Here is a 22,962-nt window from a genome sequence, read left to right as displayed (position 1 = left end):
ACCATGGGTTGTTTCTTTTGAGCCTTGTCTTACTCCTTCCTCATGGCACTCGTTACTGTGGCTGCTGGAATGTATCCACTTGTGGGCATGCGTGAGCCCAGGGAAGGTACTAGAAATCGGGGAGAGCAAGTCAGGGAGCCAGTCCATTGCCAAGTAGGTGGAGTGAACACTGCGCTGCGTGTCTTCCTGCCACGTCCTCCTGTGTGGCCATTTCTGGCTTGTTTTAAAGAAGGGAAATGGTCTGGTCCCTCGACAGTCAGCATCTGGCTATAGCACTGTTTCTCTGGAGACCGGACACCGTGGAGGGTCAGTACCTCCTCTGACCAAGTATCAAACAAGCGTTTTGGCAGACTTCGCAGGCAAGGGCCTCAGGAAGATGGGCCCAGTCCCAGCTACTGAATTTAGGTTGTTCTCATCCAAGTCCCAAAGGGTGATTTAGGGCTCCAAGTTTCTGTCTTCCCCAGATCTCTCCCAGTTTGTGTTCAATTAAGGCTTTCCCTCACAAATGAATCCCTCAGGAGCAACAGTTACGGAGTGGCTTGTGGCGTAAGCTTCAGTTCCCAGTTTGTCAGGAAAGGCCCGCGTGGCCTCTCCCAGGAGGCATTGACATGTGCGGGGCGGCGGGTAGGCCAGGAGCGGACACCCCTCCACTCTCTGGGTGCTCCTTAACGCGTGTTGAAAGCATTGCTGGTAAATCACACTGTGACACTCCCCGTAACCCCGGGTAGAAACAGCGTCTCTAGAAAAATTGGCCGTGGCCAAGAACCTCCAGTGCGATGCACGGGGGTCTGATGGAGCCAATGTTAAAGTGAGTCAGGGGTCCACTTGCTTACCTAGTCCCGGCGTCCGCCTCACATTCTCTCAGAGCCCTTTGCTTTCATTACTAAGCCCATATTGGGTGAGCTGGGAAGAGGATGCCCACCTCTCACATCTGGAAAAGTTTAACCTGTGATCTAAAAAGCGGTTTTCTCATTTAATCCCCGGTACCCTCTCATCATTATAAACTCCCAGCTGAAGGCCAGAACCCTCAGATGGGCGCTGTGAGAAAACCCTTCTGCAGCCAAGAGCGATAACTGCCACCACTGCAGCGGCCTGGAGGAGCCTCTGGCAGTTACCCGTCACGTTGCTGGAGCTCTTCCCACACAGACATGTCCCTGGTCCCTAGATCTTCCCCGCCCCACCCCTACAGTCTAGCACACAGAGCCAGTTCAAGGGCACGCTCGAAGCCTACTCTAGTGTGAAGTAATTTAGGTTATAAACTGTGCGCGTCATTGCCATTGGTCGTAATGCAATCTCACACTACTTGGCTCTGCTTTAGAGCCCGAAGGATCCCTTCCACATAGGCCCTTGTCCTCACCCCCTCCTGATCAATCGGCAGGCATTCCCGTAGATCTGATATCTGGAGCTGACATCTCTTTCCTTTTAACTTCCCTTCTCATCTCACTAATGCAAAGCCTTGGATGTTTCCTTTTGCCTCCACTGGGTCTCTGAAGCAACCACAGTCTCTCCTGTTTAGACATCAGGATCACCCCGCTGATTGAAACTACTGTTTGAACCATAAGCGACTTCCCTCATCCACTCAGCTGATTCTCCTCCATTCAGTCATGGAGATGATAGATCTCTTACTAGTGGTTGGAGGGATAAAATCAGAAGTGTTAAAAACGTCCTGGTAAAGTGCTGGTACCATGCTGACATTTAAAAAGCGTTAGCTGTTACCATTATTATTTATTATTTATTCAGCGTGCAGTCCGTTGAGCGCCTGCTGTGTTCCAGATGCAGAGTTAAGTGTTTGGCTTAGTAGACGTGGTCCCTGTCTGCATTTGCCTTACGGTCAAGTGGAGGGAAGTAGACGTGTAAGCAAATAAGTGTAACAGAGTAGGTTACGTATTAGGCTAGAGGTCTGTGAACTCTGCAGAGTATGGTGGAAGTGACTGAGGAAAGGCTTCATAGGAAAGCTGGCCTTGAGCAGAGTCCGGGAGACATGTGTGCACTGACCTGCAAGGCCGTGGGGAAGGGCGTTCCAGGCAGAGGGAGCAGCGTGAGCAAGTGCACAGAGGCATCAGACAGCCTCTACAGAGTCGTAGGATCTGCAAGTGGCCCAGCCCACTTGAAGCACAGCGCACCAGGGCTTAGCAAGATGGGGCTGGGGAGAGAGAGTCAAGACAGTGAAGGAAGGCCTGTCTGCAGCCATCGCAAGAATTGTAATCAGGGGAGCGTCTTGGTCATGTTTGCATCTGAAATATTGATAGATTTCTTTGGCAGCTGGCTGATGGATGAGAAATGATAAGGCCGAAGGCTAGGAGACCAGTTAGGAAACAACTGAAAGAGCTCTAGTGAGAAAGAGAAGGGCAGCGGCAGGGGGCTGGTCAGGAGGGGTGGGTGTGGGCCTTCAGGGAAGAGCTGGGAACTGATTGGATAATGGAGTTGAGGGCAAGGGTATGGTTTCTGACTTGGATGACTGGGCAGAGGAGATCCAGTCCCCTGAGCCTGGTTTTGGGGTGGGGCTGAGTCTTGGATATGCTGGGGTCGAGGTACTGGTGCCATGCCAGTGGGATGTCCAGTAGGCCACTGGATAGCAGAGTGGGCACACGCATTCTGGGAAAGATGTGGAGAGAGCAGAGCGTGGCGACCGCAAGCCTGAGAGCAGCATTTGGAGAGTGAGGAGAGGGAGAGGCTGGCCAGGCTTTACCTCGACCTCCAAGCCCTTTATTGCCATGGTCCTCCCTTCGTCGTGGGCCCTGTGTTCTCCTGGTCAGCTCACTCTGAATCTGGCCTGATTATAGGCATTTCTGGTTCCCACATCTTCTGTTCTGCACCAGTACAACTCAGCCTTCCCTACACAGGCCTCTGCAGTTTTTTTTCTAAAAAGCCCTCCTGACCTATTAAAATCATATTCTCCCTTTCCCCAAACCAGCATCATCAATCTACCTGGCCCACGTTGCCCTTCAGTCCCCAGTAAACTTTTTGGAGATCATGTATTTTGTTCCCTGATCTGACAGTTACTCCCTTAGCATTTATTTCCTATTTTTTTGCATTTAAGATCGCATAACTACCTCATGTGTATTCGACTATCTTTATCTATTAGGATGTTTTCAGCTACTAGTCATAGAAGCCCTGACTCAGACTGACCTAAACAGAGGTGAATTTTTTTTATTTCATATAACCAAAGTCCAGAGATAGGAGAGATCCAAAGATGACTGCCTCAGTGGTTCAGCAATGTCATTAAGGACTCAGGCTCTTTACTTACCCTCCTCTCCTTGGGCCTGGCTTCATCCTTAGAACAGTGGTAAAATGTTAGCTCTAGATGTTAAATCCAAACACACGAATACCCTAAAGAAGAAGAGAGACTCGCCCCAGCCGTGCAATGAAGTCCTTCCCTCCAGCTGGCTTGGATGACAAGCCATGTCAGTACCAACAACAGTCACCAAGGGACCCCAGGCTCTGCCTGTAGTTTAGGAGGGATCAGCTTTTCCCCAGCAACCCAAGGCCAGATTTACCTAAATAAAACCAGGGCTATAGTTAGAAGGAAAAAGAGTGGATGCTGGTAGGCCACAGTAGTGTCTACTTTAATTCTCAGTTTTCTTGTAGAAGGAAGTGGGGCCTTAAAAAAAGAAGAAATGTTTCTGCAGTTCTTTACCAAAGAGAATATAAGCCTAATTTGTCACTTCTTTTTTATCCACAGCTCCTTCATTCCCAAGTTCATCACCCACCTCTTCAAGTGCAAGCCAATTAGCATGGTGGGAGCAGAACAGGTAAGACGGAACTGGGATAGGACTGTTCCTTATGGCTTTTGTCGTAGATCAGACTGTGTAACTTCCTAGTACAGAGCTGCTGTGGAGAAGTAAAGTCACTGATTTCCCTGTTTGAGGACAGAATGATGACCTGGCAGCTTAAATTATTCATCCATTTATTGAAAACATTTTCATTGAGTACCTCCTAAGGTGTTTGTCCTTAGACAAGTTGCTTAACCTTCCAGGGCTGTAGTTTCTTCAGCTATAAAATGGGGATACTCACAGCAGCGCCTCACAGGGTGGTTGTGAAGATTAAACAAGATAATGCACTGAAGTGCTTGACCCAATGTCAGGCGTATGAGAAGCCCTCAGCAAATGCCAGCTGTTACTACTGATAGTTTGTTTCCACTGTCAATGCCCATCTCCCCACATAGAAACATCTAGTTGATGCTTGCTGCGGGCTGTCTGGCTGACCAGCTTAGCAGAGTCAGAAGTACTGTCTCAGCAAACTTCCTGGGAGGTTGCGTGGGTTCAGACACTGTGTCTGAGTGTAGAATTTCAGTGTTTGGAAATTCTACCTCTTGCATGTCATAAACACAGAACGAATTCTGTCCTCGGGAAACAGCAGAATAATGCCCCAGCATGCCCAGTTTCATTAACTCATGTTTATCGGGAATCCACTCTGTTCACTTTTGTGTGTGATAGGAGAGGACGCGGAGTGATTGCTCTCTGTGTGTCTGAGAGAAGCTTTAGATTCTCAGTTACTAGGTTTCTGTCTCTAGACTTGATGAAGCCACTGGAACACAAAGTTGACTCATTGGGAGCATGTTTCCATGAGTTTGCAGCTCTGCCCAGGCCTTACAAGCTCATTTAGTGTCCAGTAGCATGATATTTTCATATTGTCACATGAACCCAATGTCATATCTATTTTCCTCAGATTTTCTCTTCTTTAAAAGAATGTTAAAATAATCAGCTCAGACTTGAAAGCCCGCACCTTCAGAAATATATCAATTTGGCCAATATTTACTTCTGCTTTGAGATGCGGATGAGAAAACCATCTGTGAAACTGGTGTTTTACTTTCTCAGACCCCAGACAAATAGGAGTGGGTGACAGGAGAGCATAGATCTCAACAGGCCCAGCCTGGGGGAGGCCGTGGGTGAGAACTAAAGGCAATGTGGCCCTTGGAGGATTCCCACGTGAAGTTCAGGTTTAGCTTGGGTCCGTTCTTGCCCTGAGTATCTGGCCTTAGAAATCCAAGCAGTCATGGAGCTGGAGGCGTGATCAATCAGGCAGCAAAACCATAGGAACCGGGCTTCCCTGGTGACGCAGTGGTTGAGAGTCTGCCTGCCAATGCAGGGGACACGGGTTCGTGCCCCGGTCCGGGAAGATCCCACATGCCGCGGAGCGGCTGGGCCCGTGAGCCATGGCCGCTGAGCCTGCGCGTCCGGAGCCTGTGCTCCGCAATAGGAGAGGCCACAACAGTGAGAGGACCGCGTACCGGGAAAAAAAAAAAAAAACACAGATTCTGCTGCAAATCTTGCAGCGGCTGTAATCCAAACTTTAACAAAAGCTGTGAGAGTCAAAGCAAAGACTGAGGCCTAATCTCAGATGCCTCTGCTTTGCCACAGAAGTACTAGATCCTAAATTTAGACTACACTTTAATACTTGTGCCAAAAATGGGAAAGGAGACATTTTCCTGCTCTTGATTCTCTTCCTGATTACTGTATAAAGTAAATTATTTCTCTTTGGGCCCCAGAGTCCACTTGAGCAATTGCAAGGGCACGTGGAACTGAACCATACCAGTATTTGTAATGCTTCTTGCTAGTTTGTGATTTTCAGAGAGTCTTGTGGGATTTGCAGGGTCATTAATTAGTCTTTTGGCCACAGTATCTATGACCGAGCACACAGTAGAAAAGGAATCCAGGGACTTCCCTGGTGGCGCAGTGGTTAAGAATCCGCCTGCCAATGCAGGGGACACGGGTTCGGGCCCTGGTCTGGGAAGATCTCATATGTCGCGGAGCAGCTAAGCCCGTGAGCCACAACTGCTGAGCCTGCGCTCTAGAGCCCACGAACCACAACTGCTGAGCCCACATGCCACAACCACTGAGGCCCGTGTGCCTAGAGCCCATGCTCCGCAACAAGAGAAGCCACTGCAATGAGAAGCCCGCGCACCGCAACGAAGAGTAGCCCCCACTCGCTGCAACTAGAGAAAGCCTGCGTGCAGCAACAAAGACTCAACACAGCCAAAAATAAATAAATAAACTTATTTAAAAAAAAAAAAAAAGAATCCATTTGCATAAACTACTTACCAGAGAGGAAGCAGCACATTGTAGTGTTGGGAAAAGGACCCTAAAACTTGGGGTCCAGTCCCCGCTCTGCTTTTAATGGTCCCTATGATCACGAGCAGTTGCTTCCTTGCTCTGGACTCAGTTTCCTCATGTTTAAATAAGAGCCCTGAATCAGACTCTCCACACACCTCCTTCTAGATCTATTGTATTGTGGATCTAAAATATTTTGAGGGGACTTCCCTGGTGGCGCAGTGGTTAAGACTCTGCGCTCCCAATGCAGGGGGCCCGGGTTTGATCCCTGGTCAGGGAACTAGACCCCACAAGCATGCCACAACTAAGAGTTTGCATGCCTCAACTAAGGAGCCCACCTGCTGCAACTGAGATGCAGGACAACCAAATAAATAAGTAAATATTAAAAAAAAATCTTAAAAAAATAAAAATAAAATATTTTGAGCAATATAGTTCATGTCTATGAAATATAGACATGAACTATATTGCTCAGAATATTTTAGATCCATAAATATTTTCCTTTGAATTATCTTTATATACCATATTGACTTTTTTTATTGTGGTAAAACATACATAACATAAAATTTAACATTTTAACCATTTTAAGTGTACAGTTCCTAGTATTAAGTATATTCACATTGTTGTGCAAACATCCACCATCCACTTCCAGACCTTCTTCATCATCCCAAACTGAAACTCCCTTCCCATTAAACACTAGCTCCCCAGCCCTCCTGCCCCAGCTGCTGGCAGCCACCATTCTCCTTTCTATCGCTATGAATATGACTGCTCGAGGGACCTCCTAGAAGTGGAATCATACAGTATCTGTCCGTTTGTGTCTGGCTTATTTCACTCAGTGTGCTTTCAGGGTTTCTTCATGTTAGTATGCTTCAGAATTTCCTTCTTTTTAAGGCTGAACAGTATTCCATCATACATATTACCACATTTTGACCATATTGACTTTTTTAAAATAAATTTATTTATTTAGTTTTTAAATAACGTGATTTTTTTTTAAACATCTACATTTCTTTCTATTCATTCATTTATTTATTTATTTTTGGCTGCGTTGGGTCTTCGTTGCTGCGCACGGGTTTTCTCTAGTTGTGGCGAGCGGGGACTACTCTTCGTTGCGGTGCGTGGGCTTCTCATTTCGGTGGCTTCTCTTTGTTGCAGAGCACGGGCTCTAGGCGCACGGGCTTCAGTAGCTGTGGCAAGTCGTGGCACGCGGGCTTAGTAGTTGTGGAGCACGAGCTTAGTTGCTCCGCGGCATGTGGGATCTTCCCGGACCAGGGCTCGAACCCATGTCCCCCTGCGTCGGCAGGTGGATTCTTAACCACTGCGCCACCAGGGAAGTCCCTAAAGACCTTTTTGAATCTCTTAACTACCCAACTGCTCACTTTTCTCTGTCTCATTAAGCTCTGGCCCATCTTGATTTTTATGAGGCCCTCCTTCCCACTGAGAGCTTGAAGCCTCTTCTGTCACCCAGTCAAAAGGGTCCTCCCTTTGTGCCACACAAAGAGACAGGCACGGCCATTCTCCACAGGGGTTTACAAGCATTGGCAGGGTCGCCAGGGTCCTGGAGATGGGGAGACCGAGCCAGCTCATGAAAGAAATGAATCAGTTAATGAAAAACAATATTGCCATAAACATCACACTTAATGGTCAAATATAGAAAGATTTTCTCTTGACATTAGCAACAAGACAAGGATGTCTGCTGTCACCATTTCTATCCCACATTGCCCTTGAAGTCCTAGCCAGAACAATAAGACAAAAAATAAAAGAAAGTTTTAAAGAAATAAAAGGTACACAGATTAGAATGGAAGAAACAAAAAACTGTCATTTTTCACATTTCACAGAGAACGTGATTGTGAATGACAATATCCAAGAGAATCTACAAACTATTAGAATATAAGTTTAGTAGGGGTGTGAGATATAAGGTCAGTATTTAAATTATTTTTAATATTTGCATATAACAGCAACAAACAATTTAAAATGAAAAATTTTTAATGAAACCATATACAGTAGCGTTAGGAGACCTTAAATAGCTAGGAATAAGTCTATTAAAAAGTGTGCTAGTCTTTTACACAGAAAATGATACAATATTAAGAGACATTAAAGAAGACCTTTAAAATGTCAGGAAAGCTCATGTTCATGTATTAAAGGACTGAATATTTTTATTTATTTATTTATTTATTTTTGCGGTACGCGGACCTCTCACTGCTGTGGCCTCTCCCGTTGCGGAGCAACAGGCTCCGGACGCGCAGGCTCAGCGGCCATGGCTCACGGGCCCAGCCGCTCCGCGGCATGTGGGATCTTCCCGGACAGGGGCACGAACCCGTGTCCCCTGCATCGGCAGGCGGACTCTCAACTGCTGCGCCACGAGGGAAGCCCGGGACTCGCTATTTTTAAAATATCAATTCTTCCAACATTAACCTCTAGATACAGTAAAATCCCAGTAGGGGTGGGGTGGATGTGGGTGTGAATGGGAATTGATAAGTTGATTCTAAAAGTTGGATGGAAGTGCAGAGACCAAGAATAGCTAAAATAACTCTAAAGAAAGAGCAGAGAGTTGGAGGATTTAAACGTCAGGATACCAAGACTTATTTTAATGCTGAAGTAATTAAGCACACAGGGACAAATGGGCCAACAGAACAGAGTCAAGTTCAGAAACAGACCCACACATACATAGACACTTGATTTATGACTAAAACGGCACTAATTCAGTTGGGAAGGGATGGTCTTCTTAGTAAACAGTGCTGAGTAATTGAATATCCACGTGGAAAAAAAATTAATCTTGACCTTAACCACACACCACATAGGAAAGTCAGTTCCAGCAAGGATGTGGAGAAATTAGAACCCTCGTACACTGGAAATGGAAAATGCTGCAGCCATTTTGGGAAACAGTTTGGCAGTTTCTCACAATGTTAAACATAGAGTTCCCATGTAACCCAGCAATTCCACTCCTAGATAGAAACCCAAAAGAACTGGAAAAGTATGTTCACGCAAACACTTGTGCAGCGTTGTTCAAAGCAGCGTTATTCATAATAGCCAAAAAGGAGAAACAACTCAAATACCCATCAGTTGATGAATGGATAAAGAAAATGGTTTAATCTTACAAGGGAATATTATTCAGCTCTAAATAGAAGTGAAATACTTACACATGCTACAACATAGATGAACCTTGAGAACATTACGCTAAGTGAAAGAAGCCACAGACAAAAGGTCACATAATGTATGATTCCATTTATATGGAATGTCCAGAACAGGCAAATCCACAAGACAGAAAGTACACTAATGGTTGGCAAGGGGTGGAGGAGAGGAGGAAAAGAGATGTGATCGCTAATGGGTATGGAATTTATTTGTGGTGTGTTGAGATGTCTGGAACTGAATGGTACACTTTTAAAAGGTGAATTTTATGGTATATTGTATCTCAGTTTTTAAAAAATCAATTCCAGGTGGATTATAGCTCTGAAAGTGAAAGATAAGACAACAAAACTTCTGGAAGATAATAAGAGAATATTTTTATGACTGTGGGTTAGGCAAAGATTCCTTAACAAAACATTAAAAGTACCAATCATAAAAGAAGAGATTATTTGGAGTACTTAAAATTAAGGACTTCTTTTTCTCAAAAGACAAGCCAGAGTAGCAGATGATATTTGCAATATATGTAACGACGTACTCATATTCTAAGTATATACTTTTAAAAATCTCTTAACATATCACTTATATGTGGAATCTTAAAAGGAAAAACAATTTCATAGAAACAGGGAATAGAATGTTAGTTGCCAGGGGCTGGGGGAAGGGGGAAATGGGGAGATGTAGGTCAAAGGGTACACAATTTCAGTTCTAAGATAAGTTCTAAGGACCTAATGTACAGCATGGTGACTGTAATTAATAATGTGGTATGATATACTTGAAATTTGCTGAGAGTAGATCGTAAGCATTCTTACCACATACACAAAAGGAGAGTTAACTATCTTGATCTTGGTTATCGTTGCACAATATATATGTATGTCAAATAATCACCTTGTACACTTTTAGTATATGCAGTTAAAGTATATTTGTCAATTATTCCTCAATAAAGTTGAAAAAATTACTTAAAAAAACCCCTCAACAAATCAATTAGAAAAAGATGATCAACCAGTAGAAAAATGACAAAAGATTTGAATAGGCACTTCAGAAGGAGGCTCACCAAAAAAGCCAAAAAGCATATTAATCATCCAGGGAAATATAAATTAAAGTCACAATGATATTAGAATGGCTAAAATTAAAAAGGCCAACGATACCAAGTGTTGGTGAAGATGTGAAGCAACTGGAACTTTCATGCATCGCTGGTAGGAATGGAAATCAGCACAACCAAATTGGAAAACTATCTGGCAGTCTGTACTAAAGCTAAACATATGCTTACTCCTTGAACCGGCAATTCTGCGTAGATGCCACCCCAGAGAAATAAGGGTGTATGGCCACCAAAGGCATGTACAAGAATGTTCATAGCACGTTAATGAGCAGTAGACGAATCCTGAGTGACAGAGGGCAGAAGAGTGGTCATCTTTGTTAGGAAGGAAGGGAGAGCGTTGACTGGAAGAGAACCTGAGGGAGCCTTCTGGGATGCAAGAAATGTCTCATATCCTTTTTTTTTTTAATTTTTTTAAAATTGAAGTATAGTTGATTTACAATATTGTATTAGTTTCTGGTGTACAGCAGAGTGATTCAGTTATATATATGTATATTCTTTTTCATACTCTTTTCCATTATAGGTTATTACAAGATATTGAATATAGTTCCCTGTGCTATATAGTAGAACCTTATTGTTCATCTATTTTATATATAGCAGTGTGTATCTGCTAATCCCAAACTCCTAATTTATCCCCCTGCCCTTTCCCCTTTGGTAACCATAAGTTTGTTTTCTGTGTCTGTGAGTCTGATTCTGTTTTGTAAATAAGTTCATTTGTATCATTTCATTTAGATTCCAAATATAAGTGATATCATATGATATTTGTCTTTCTCTGTCTGACTTACCTCACTTAGTATGATAATCTCTAGGTCCATCCATGTTGCTGCAAATGGCATTATTTCATTCTTTTTATGGCTGAGTAGTATTCCATTTTGCGTGCGTGCGTGCGTGTGTGTGTGTGTGTGTGTGTGTGTGTGTGTGTGTGTGTTGGCCAAAAAGTTCGTTCGGGTTTTTCAGTAACATCTTATATGCCACATCTCTTTATCCATTCTTCTGTCGATGGAGAAATGTCCCATATCTTTAATGAGGCAATAGGTGTATACATATGTAATAGTTTATCAAGCTATGTACTTGGTCTTTGTGTAGTTTACTGTATGAAAGTTACACCTAAATTTTAAAAAAAAGAAAAGAGGAAAGAAACTAGGCATGTCCTCACCTTGGTCCATCCATTCTTCATATCTGGAACTGTCTCTTCTGTGTCACCTCATTGAAACTTAGCGTTGTATATATGGTCCTTTACCTTCTAGCAGTGGGCCTTTTATCTTGTCTACTCAAGGTTTCCATCACTGTGATAGTCATGATGACCCCCAAGAGTTGTAGGGGCTCTTTAAGAAGTAAACCCCTCAGAGCTTTCCACTGCTGGGTGATGACGCTTCCCAGGCATTGCATGCTGGCCAGATCTGCACCCCAGTAGCCCATCAAGAACATGAGCCACACCACCCCAAAATTTATCTCTGAGGCTCAAACAAATTTGGTGGATGGCCACCTCTTGCCCAATGCCTCATGCCTAAGGGGATGAACTTTCAGCTATTTTCAAAGATGAAAGCCAGCAGATTTTCATGATAAATGGGGCCTTTCACCTTCATTGCCCACAGACAGCTGCTAAGCCTATCAGACTAGCTCCCACCTTTTCTGACTGCATTACTTCCGGTAAAACCTGAGACGAAGATTTCCATCTGTACAGCTGTCTGGTGAGGACAAAATTTTATTGTGACTGGCTGGGAATTGAAAAAGTCCTATCTCTCAAAATATGGGAGACACTAGAGAGTTATGTCTGGCTCATTCAAAGCTCTTCCTGTCGCTTAAGACTGTACAATTATTTATGCATATAATATATCTCTGGGAAATAGAAGTACAGAAAAAACAGGAAGAATCCCCATAAGTTTTTAAATGATCACTGATCTTTTTTTTTCCTGCTAGCAAATAATGCCAAGACATGCCTTTGATTTTGACAAGGCTCTGAAATTTTGCTGTATGGAAGATAAAGTTGAATCCTCACTAGGCCTCAAATAACATAGTGTGGGAAAAAAAGAAGAAGAAGAAAAAGACATAGTTTCAGTTAATAAAAGTAGAGAAAATAATGTCAAGAATATCAGCTTCCCACTCAGCTTAGTCAGATCTTAACATGTTCCCACATTTGCTTTAGATGTTTTTTATATAAAGTAAATCATTACAGTTATGGCTGAAGTCCCCCCTGGACCCTACCCTTCCTCTCGCCTCCCTACATGCCCAGAGGTAATCACTATTCTGATTTTGATTTTTATCATTCCCGTATATGTTTTGATATGTTACATGTGGATCTATTCACAAAAGATATATAATTTTGTTTTGCATATTTTTAAACTTTATACAAATGGTACTATACATATCATTCCCCACTTGCTTTTTTTTTTTTTTTTTTTAAATGAAAGCTTCTTTCTTTCTTTCTTTATTTTTGGCTGTGTTGGGTCTTCATTTCTGTGTGAGGGCTTTCTCTAGTTGCAGCGAGCTGGGGGCCCCTCTTCATCGCGGTGCGCGGGCCTCTCACTATCGCGGCCTCTCTTGTTGCGGGCCACAAGCTCCAGATGCGCAGGCTCAGTAGTTGTGGCTCACAGGCCTAGTTGCTCCGCGGCATGTGGGATCTTCCCAGACCAGGGCTCGAACCCGTGTCCCCTGCATTGGCAGGCAGATTCTCAACCACTGCGCCACCAGGGAAGCCCCCCACTTGCTTTTTTTGCCCAACATAATGTTTTCTGAGATTTATCTATGTTGTTATAGGTTGTTTGAGTTCACTCATTTTAACTAAAATATCATATTCCATTGCATGAATATGCCACCATTTGTTTATCCATTCTACCGTTGATGAGCATTTAGGTTGTTTCCAGTCTTCTGCTTTTACAAACATGGATGCAGGGAACGGTTTTTTTTGTTTGTTTTTTTTACATAGGCAAGAATTTCTCTAAAGGATATGAGTGCTGTGTTATGGGTCATGCACAATATGTAGCCTTTTCAAATTGGCCTTTTCACTTAGTCATGTGCATTTAAGTTTCCTTCATATCTTTTTTTTTTGTGGCTGCGTTGGGTCTTTGTTGCTGCGCACTGGCTTTCTCTAGTTGCGGCGAGTGGGGGCTACTCTTCATTGTAGTGCGTGGGCTTCTCATTGCGGTGGCTTCTCTTGTTGCGGAGCACGGGCTTTAGGCGCGTGGGCTTCAGTAGTTGTGGCGCAGGCTCAGTGGTTGTGGCTGGTGGGTTCTGGAGCACAGGCTCAGTAGTTGTGGCGCGTGGACTTAGTTGTCCCTAAGGTTCCTTCGTATCTTGATAGCTCATTTCTTTTTAGCACTAAGTAATAATCCATTGTCTGGGTGTGCCACAGTTTCTCCATTCAGCTACTGAAGGTTATCTTGTTTGCTTCCAAGTTTTGGCAATTATGAATAAAGCTGTTAAAAACATCCATGTACAGGTTTTCGTGTGAACATAAGTTTTCAATTCTAGACAAATAACGAGTAGCATGATTGCTAGATTGTATGGTTAGAGTATGTTTAGTTTTAATATAAGAAGCCACCAAACCGTCTTCCAAAGTGGCTGTAACATTTTGCATTTCCACCAGCAACTAATGAGAGTTCTGTTGCTCTGCATCCTCACCAGCATTTGATGTTGTCAGTGTTCCAGATTTTAGCCATTCTAATAGATGTATAGTTGTATCTTGTTGCTGTTTTAATTTGCATTTCCCTGATGACAAATGATATGGAGCATCTTTTCAAATGCTTATTTGTCATCTATATATCTTCTTTGATGAGGTATCTGTTAAGCTCTTGGGCCCATTTTTTAGTTGGGTTGCTTGTTTTCTTATTGTTGAGTTTTTCTTAAAAAGCTTTGTATATTTTAGATAACAGTCCTTTATAAGGTGTATCTTTTGCAAATATTTTCTCCCAGTCTGTGGCTTGTCTTCTCATTCCCTTGACATTGTCTTTTGGATAGCAAAAGCTTTTCATTTTAATGAAGTCCAGTTTATCAATTATTTCTTTCACAGATCATATCTTTGGTGTTATATCTAAAAAGTCATCACCGTACCCAAGGTCATCTAGGTTTTCTCCTATGTTATCTTCAAGGAGTTTTATAGTTTTGTGTTTTACATTTAGGTCTGTAATCCATTTTGATTTAGTTTTTGTGAAGGGTGTAAGGTCTGTGTCTAGATTTCCTTTTATTTTTTGAACATAGATGTCCAGCTGTTCCAGCACCATTTGTTGGAAAGACTGTCTTTGTTCCATTGAATTGCCTTTGCTCCTTTGTGAATGACCAGTTGACTATATTTGTGTGGATTTGTTTCTGGGCTTTTTCTTCTCAGTTGATCTATTTGTCTATTCTTTCACCAGTACTAAACTGTCTTGATTACTATAGCTTTATTTTATATTTATTTATATATTTGGCTGCACTTGGTCTTAGTTGTGGCACACAGGATCTTCGTTGCCATGTGCGGGATCTTCATTGCAGCATGCAGGATCTTTAGTTGTGGCATGCGGGATCTTTTAGTTGTGGCATGCGGGCTCTTAGCTGTGGCACGTGGGATCTAGTTCCCTGACCAGGGATCGAACCCAGGCCCCCTGCATTGGGAGTGTGGAGTCTTAACCACTGGGCCACCAGGGAAGTCCCTACTGTAGCTTTATTATAAGTCTGGAAGTTGGGTAGGATCAGTCCTCCAGCTTTGTTCTTCTTTAATATTGCGTTCGCTATTCTGGGTCTTTTGTCTCTCCATATAAACTTCAGAATCAGTCTGTTTCAATACCTCACCATTTTTTGAGAGCAATATTTCCCTCTGTGTTATCCCAAGTAAAACATTGATGGCTTCTCCAAATTTTTGTACCATTGTCAAAATTATAATCACCATGTCCATTAAGTTAATGGTGTTTCTCATTAATGAGTTTGTCTTATCTTTAGTCGTTAATTCTCCTGTCCATAGCAAAGTACAGGGAGAATGAGAGAATTCAGGGTGTCCTAGGGCCTGAAGGGATACCATTCCACCCCTGCTTGATATAATTATGAAAAGCTTTCTGAGAGGAGCAGGCAGTGGTAGATACAGCAAGCCCTGTCCTGAACGTAAGATTGACCATCAGAGTTGCAGTAGTGAGACTGTCACCCTACTGCTACCTTTGTCTGGTTGGTGGGCATGTGATTCCATCCTCCTACACTGTCTGAACAGGCCAGTGTATATATGCCATTTCTGTGCCTGCAGTTGGTGGGCAATCAGGAAAGCTGATAGCCTTCCAAATAATTGCTATCCAAGAGAACCAAAAAAAAAAGAAAGAAAAAGACAGTTTGTTGCCAAGATACTGATGTTTAAATTTGATTTAATCTCCTACATCCTCACTGGTATCCAGAGAAATCCACAATAGAGCAGCGCGGAATTACCATGTTTTGCCTGTTGAATACGCAAAATTTTTATGGCAGTTTTCAGTGCTGATGTGGGTGTGGTCCGCACTGTGTAAATAGGTACATTCCATTCAGAAAGCAGCTCAGGATGTGTGAGAGGAGCCTCCCAAATGCCCTTGTCCTTTGATCTGTCCCAAAGACTGTCTCCTAAGGAAATGCCGCTGATAGACCTAGAATTATATCTACACAGCTGTTCATTACAGTATTCGTTATTTATAATAATAAAAATCTAGAAACAAAGTGTAGGGGAATGGTTAAAAATATTAAAGTTACACACACACACACGCCATAGAGTACTGTATAGCCATTAAAAATCATGATTTTTTTTTTTAAAGACTGCCAAGATGGGAAAATAGAATTCAAAAAACTTCATGTATTAAGTGGAAAAACCAGGTCGTAAAACTGTCTATACAGTATAACTCTAGCATGTTATACACACACACAAGCTGGTGGGAATGATACCACACTGAACTGTGACATCTTATTATTTTTTCCTGGGTCATAGTAATTATAACTCATGTTTTTCCTTTTATGTTTGTTCATTCATTCATGAGAACGTATTACATTTAAAATCAGGAAAGTGTTATTAATCAGTGTGCGTACACCAGGTATCGTGTCCCTGTGAAGTGGCTGGTTCTATTCTGCTCTCTTCCCTCAGCTGCTGCTGGACACCCACTCCCTGAAGATGGTCCTGCTCGATCTGCCTTCCATCGGCTCTCAGGTGGTGAGGAAAGCCCCAGCCAGTTACACAAAGATCGTGGTGAAAGGCATGACCCGAGCGGAGATGATCCTCAAGGTGGGGCTTGTGTCTTCCTCGGGGTTTCGGTTAAAGGGCCTGGTTATCTGATTGTTTATTCCAAGGAGTACTGAGTACTAGTCTTTGAAAGCACAGGTTAGGACCTATGCCCATCAGTCCTAAAAGATTGTCCACAGACTTTGGCCTCATCAGATATTGTTGAAAGTCAGTGCACTGTTACTGGGGGGTCAGTAATTCTATCTGACAAATGAATTCTTCATCATAGTGGAATTCTCTTGTAATAAGATTTGACCAAGATTGGAGGTTGGGTGGCGCTGTCACTGTGAATCAGCGTCTAAGTCAGGGATCTGTCTGCTTCTTAGCAGGAATTTCTGGCCCAGCTATCAGTTACTCAGGTCCACGTAAGCCTCTTTGGCACTCTGAACTCTGCCACTTTATAGGAACTCTGAACAGATGTTGCATAACTGATTCTAATCAGCAAATGGGTTTTCTAAAGCCCCGTTTAATAAAATATACATGGGGTGATGATGCTGAGAACGTCTGAAGCCTTGAGCTCCTGCATATGATTTCCATCTGGATGTGTCAAGGGGAAAGGGGGCCTGTTGGGGAGGGGAGAGAAGGCTGGAGAAAAAACGGAACTGTCAGGGGATGCTCTTAGAAGGCCAGGGCCTGCAGGCCCTTCAGGTCTGTCTCCAAACAGAATGACTCGAATGATGGAGGAGTGAAAAGTAACGGCAGGCCCTGACATGGGTGGGAGCAGGTGAGGGGCCCACACAGACCTCAGGCTTTGGCCTGAGGAAACCGGAAGCAGGCTAATCCATTTCTTCCCTAGCTGGTTTACTCAGCAGGGTGGAGAGCAGGGTTTAGAGAGAACTTCTGAGTGCATACTCCTTGCCAGTCTGAGTCATATGCTCAGAAATTCAAAACAAAAGCAGTCTGCTGGCCCACACGCCACAGCTACTGAGCCTGCTTGCTCTGCAGCCCGCGCGCCACAACTAGAGAGAAGCCCGTGCATCGCAAAAAAAGATCCTGCGTGCCGCGACTAAGACCCGACACAGCCAAAAAATTAATTAATTAAATAATTTTTTAAAATTAAAAAAAAAGAAAATTGAAGCAATGGTTGCCTCTGGAGGAAAAAAAAAACAGTCTGCTGGAGGAAGGAGATCAGATGCCATGCTGAAAACCAAATGGCAGTGAATGTGAGGGTTGCGATGCCATTGCTTTCCTGCTGTTGGTACATGAATTGGACGTAGTTAAATGAAGTTCCAGATTTGAAGTCTTGAAAAGAGTGAGGCTGTTCTAGGGGTTTTGTTTTTGAGAAAATGCACTTAATTCAGTGCCTTTTGAGGCCATCTTTCGGGAACAGTGATACATCAGGACAGAAGGAGCAGGTACCACGAAGCTACGAAATGTCTCAAACAGGGGACCCTGCAGCAGAGTGTTTCCCGTGGTCCTGATATTTAAAGTCACTTGGGACTCCCCCCAGGCCCTCTGAATTAGAACCTTCAGAGGAGGGACGTAGGAAGGTGTACTTAAGAAGCAATCCAGGTTACGTTTATGATTTAGGAAATTTAGGAAGCATTGCTCTAACTGAATGTCGAGATGAAACAGGCTGTCAGGACATTTCTGGGTTTGCAGCTGCTGCTGCCACCTAAGAAGATCGTGCAGAGTCCGTTTTGTGATCGGCCTGCAAGTGAGGAAAGATAATCCTCAGCCTCCGATCGTGAGTGTTCCCGGCAGGCCTACTCTCGTCTCTCTCCCTCGGTAGGTCGTGATGGCCCCTCACGAGCCGTTGGTGGTGTTTGTGGACAACTACATCAAACTCCTGACGGACTGCAACACAGAAACCTTCCAGAAGATCCTGGACATGAAGGTTGGCTCCGCGTTTTGTTTTGTCCCCGGGCACCTTCTTACGCTCGGTGGTTAACTGGAGGATGGGATATTGGCCCCCGGGAGCTATCTCAAAGTGCCCATGCCTGGCCCGGGCTGCACACCTAACTCCCAGAAGCCTTTTAAGGAGGAGGAAGAACCGGGGCCTGTGAGTGTCCCCGTTCTGATGGCACCCTGACGTCCAGCGGAGAGCCAGGCTCAGCGGGACTGCAGTGGAGAGGAGGCTCCCCTCGCGCATCCTGCCGCCTGTCCTCCGCCCTCTCAGCCCTTCTCCCTCCTCTCCTATTGCCTCTTCCTCTGCTTCTCTCCCAGGCTGCTACCCAGGGCTGGTATCTCCCTGAAGAAAGCCTTAATCCTCAGCCCAGTGAATACCAGCTACTGTGCTTGCCCTCGGGCCCTTCGGGCCAGAGCTGACGTCACCCTCCTTTCTCTCTCCACCTCAGGGGCTGAAAAGGAGCGAGCAGAGCAGCATGCTGGATCTCTTCCGCCAGAGGCTCCCCGCGCCGCCCTCAGGGCCCGAAGGCTCCAGCTCTCTGTCCCTCCTGGCTCCAACTCCAGAACAGGAGTCATCTCGCATCCGCAAACTGGAGAAACTAATTAAAAAGAGACTGTAGGAGCGTCCAAGGGGCACTTTTCCCCCAGCCAGTGACACCCCCCCCCCACCAGCACCCAGATCTCCGGAAGCCCCCCACCTCTCCTGTGCTTCCCCGACTCTCAGATCATCAGTCTTGAAACTTGCTGGGGCGTTTGGGTCATTCACATGTTTCTCCCATGTCCTGTCTTAATTCCTGTCCTAATCAGAGAAGACGGGTAACAGCCAGATTATAAAAAGGCAGTCAAGATGGTCCCTGATTCCTGCAGCAGAGGCAGCTGGGGGTGAAGTTTCCGTGTGCTTCACTTGCTGGTCCCGGGCTGCCCCCGACTGGTCCAGTTGTCGCTGACTCCGTAGCCTCACCCCCACAGTCACACCCTCTGGCATGTGGTCCTGTTCCTTTCCATGCTTCTATCCCAGCACCGTGGGTAAGAAAGCCTGGAACTCACCCCTTCCTCCACATGCAGCCGTGTGAGGTTCCCTCTGCGGCCGGACCCTTAAGAGATGTCGTCTGGGCTTGGCTCTAGGGCCCAAGTTATGAAGTGGAAGATTACAGGTGTGACAGAAGAAAGAGGTGTGGCCTTTAGCTAAGCCCTAGTAGGGAAAGCTGGCTAAATAAGAAAAGCGCTGGAAGGGCAGGGAAGGGGCTGGGGGGGCACGTGGGCAGCTCAGTCGATAGATTTCACTCTGCCCAGACAGCCATGGTGTGGCTCTGGTAAGGTTATCCAGCCCGAGCTAATTGAGGTTAACATTCTCTTCCCACTCTTGAAAGAAGGGATGATGGGCCCATCTCCAAACAGCCACTTCAGCCATCTGTCCTCGGCCTGGGAGCTGGAAACCCAGTGGACTCCCACACCTGGTTCTTGTCACTCTCAGTGTTTACAGATCCACACTTCTCTTTGTGTTTCATCATGAGGAGTCATTTTCTGGAAGTCTCCATGACGGCATTGAGATGTCAAGCTGCTGTTTTGCGCCCCGGGTGGTGGTCACAGCCGGGGAAGTTGCCTTCCTGATTTATTACACTGTCAGTAAGCTCCAAGGAGCCAGCAGAAGTCAGTAGGAGTTACGTTAAGTGTCTTGCTGATGGGCGCTGCATGCCCTGTGTGCGCCCTGTACAGACAGAGCATGTTTCTCATCTGGGGGGTCTGCATCAGAATCACCTGGGGCTCTTTTTTTTTTTTTTTTTACAAGTACAGATGTATGGCGATTGTGAATCAATTAGGTCTGGAGTGGGGCCCAGCATCTAGGTTTAAAAGTTCCATAGGTGATTATAACGCTTACTTCTCGTGAAGAACCATTGTAACAGAAGTTTGCTTTATTGAAGGGTTCCTATTGCACATTTTCATAAATGTATGTTCTTTCCGACTCTAAGCAAGTGTAATTACTGTATAACTGAGCTGGTGCCCAAACGGTAAAGGTTTTTCTTTTTGCTGATAGCCAGCAGCTTGAGTTTTGAATTTGTGTTGGTGGTAGGGACCATGGCAGAAATCATGCTGTCCCCGTACTGACTAGGATTCTTCTTGTTTTGATGATCAAGCCCCAAACAGAAGGTTTATTTATTACTGTCACTTTGAAATAATATATATAAAGGAGCACTCATTGATAAAAACAGTAGCTAACAACTCTGTTATTCAGCTAAATTATATAGATACTGTACCGGTTCCTTCCCTCCGCTTTCTCTAGCCCCTTAAAAAAAAAAAAAAAACTTGGGCTTCCCTGGTGGTGCAGTGGTTGGGAGTCCGCCTGCCGATGCAGGGGACACGGGTTCGTGCCCCGGTCCGGGAAGATCCCACATGCCGCGCGGAGCGGCTGGGCCCGTGAGCCATGGCCGCTGGGCCTGCGCGTCCGGAGCCTGTGCTTCGCAACGGGAGAGGCCGCAGCAGTGAGAGGCCCGGGTACCGCAAAAAAAAAAAAAAAAAAAAAAAACTTAAAGTCACCTTATGTGGTTAAAATAAATATTCGTAATTTATAATTGATAAAGAGTTCACTGCTGTTTTTACTCTGGACAGACTTCCTGATTGCTCGTTAGAGGTGCCCAGGCTGGAGAAAGTTCTGTTTGGATCATAACAGGGAAATGGGAACCACCATGGACGGGGTGTTTTGACCTCCAAGTTCAGTTCTGGAATTGAAGCTAACTGTTGCCACGCCTCCCTCTCTTGAAGAACAAAGACCCAGTACCTGGGGCTCTCCCAGGAAAGGGCACCGACTTCCTCATGCCTCGGGCAGCTCCTCGGTGCAGGTGGAACAGGACCGAAAGCAGACGTCCAAGGACCAATGTAAGAGTGGCGGGCAGGCAGGGCGAGCGAGCAGGGGACGCAGGGGACGCGACACCAGCCCATCCTGAATTGCCATTGGACAGGGAGCCCTGGTCCCCCGTTTACAGAACGCTAGGGAAAATGCCACAAGTTCACAGCTGGAAATGTAATTCCTCTCTCTAGGAAGAGAAATCTCCAAAATAACCAACTTGCTTGAGCGTGAAAGCAAGTGTTTCACACTTCTTGTCTCCTCCAAGTCAGATTGCTAAAAATAAAATCCTTAGAACTGTGTTGGGCCATTTAAACAATAGCCTTGGAAACACGGACACATGAAAAGCTGGCGTGCAGAAAGAGTACTGTTAGGTTTTACACAGTAAAGAAACTCTTCCAGTCTCTTTCTAGTATTTATCAAAATAGATAAGCCCCCTGGACCCTCAAGGTATCGATTCCTGAAAATAAAGGGGTTGCTTTTTTGTGTAAATATCATTCATTTTTCCCCCATCTGGAAGTGGTTTCGTGGCGCATATCGCAGCATAAAATACTACAGTTAATTAAAGCATTACTGGATGTCATTTGCTAGGATGTATTTCCTCACTGTTGACAGAAAACAGAACAGGCTATGGGAAAGAATTAGCGGGCCGTGAAGCCCGGGCTCCCCTCTCAGCATCTGCCCTTCTGCCTGGTGAAGATGCGCCCATTCCCTGACAGCACGAAACCAGAATGTGATGTTCCTCAGTGAGGTCCCGGCATGTCCAGCGGTGGTGGAAACCCTCTGTAAATAGGTATAAAGCGTTCTGCTGCTGATTTGGAATCCTCCCTGTGCTCCAAGTTTCTACCCCGTTGACTTTCCCTTCTCCACCTCCCAGCTCCAGTCACAGCCTGCTTCTCCATGTGACTGCCAGAGGCCTTCTGTCCTGTGCACAGTAAGTCAATCCGGTTTCCTTAATAGCTGGGTGGGCGTTTTGCAGCGGACCTCTGGGGAAGTCTGATGTTCCCCTCAGCCCTGGAAAATCTGCGGCAGCACTTCCATTAGGTTGGCTTCAAGATCATTCCCTAGTTTCCATTCTTTATTTTCACCAGCTCACCACTTCGATAGGGTAGCCAGAAATCCATCTGATGAGAAAAGAAACATTTCCGTATACCCCACCCAGAAGAACGCTGCCAGATGATTGACCCACCAGGCTCTCTTCTTTCTCACATACATAACCAGGTAAGTAGAGGGATATAAAGAATGTTTGAAACAAAAGCAGTTTTCAGAATCCATGAAAGGGGGCGGGGGGGGGGTGCGTGTAATTAACAGGGCAGTGAAGGTCACACAAGAGCCAGCTGTGCACACGCTCTGTCAGCCACGAGGCCGTGTGAAATGTGACCTGCTCCTTACCACTCGCCAGGCCTGAGCCCCAAGTGGGTGGCCACAGCGCTTGCTCTGTCCCTGGGCTCACTTGGACAGGATGGCCATGTGACGACACAGCCTGCTGCTGGGTGCAGGCCGCATCTGAAGCAAGCACCGGAATACGGGGCCTTTGCGTTTTTAGGTCTGCCGCCTGGGATATCCAGCTTACTCAAGCATTTTAAAAGACGCTCCATCCTCTGTTCCCCTTGCCCCAGCAGCTGCTATTTCCGTAGCATTTAGGGATAAACCTGCAGACACTGAGAAAAGAGCTTCCTCCCTCCCCGGTGGTGTTGGCCGGACTGCCTGTTACGGAAAATGTGGCACATTTCCTCTGAATGCAAATTAGAAGGATTGCCAAAGGCTGCTTTCCAAAAAACATGTCTTTAGAAATGGTGTCTGGTGTCCACAG

At 45.1% G+C, this 22,962-nt stretch overlaps 1 protein-coding gene across 2 annotated transcripts in view; it reads left to right on the top strand.

Moving 5' to 3' along the window:
- The window catches only part of VPS53 (VPS53 subunit of GARP complex), a 125,575-nt gene extending 105,044 nt beyond the window's left edge, over nucleotides 1–20,531 (top strand). For both annotated transcript variants that reach the window (XM_067714648.1, XM_067714649.1), the window contains 4 exons: nucleotides 3,683–3,752; nucleotides 16,325–16,462; nucleotides 18,192–18,296; nucleotides 18,757–20,531. In XM_067714648.1, the coding sequence (XP_067570749.1) occupies nucleotides 3,683–3,752; nucleotides 16,325–16,462; nucleotides 18,192–18,296; nucleotides 18,757–18,927 (484 nt within the window). In that variant the 3' untranslated portion in view covers nucleotides 18,928–20,531. The remainder of the gene's footprint in view (nucleotides 1–3,682; nucleotides 3,753–16,324; nucleotides 16,463–18,191; nucleotides 18,297–18,756) is intronic.
- Nucleotides 20,532–22,962: the final 2,431 nt, after the last annotated feature.

This window comes from Pseudorca crassidens, chromosome 19, assembly GCF_039906515.1.
Source record: "Pseudorca crassidens isolate mPseCra1 chromosome 19, mPseCra1.hap1, whole genome shotgun sequence".
NCBI lineage: Eukaryota > Metazoa > Chordata > Mammalia > Artiodactyla > Delphinidae > Pseudorca > Pseudorca crassidens.
This window is presented reverse-complemented; position numbering and strand designations above follow the sequence as displayed.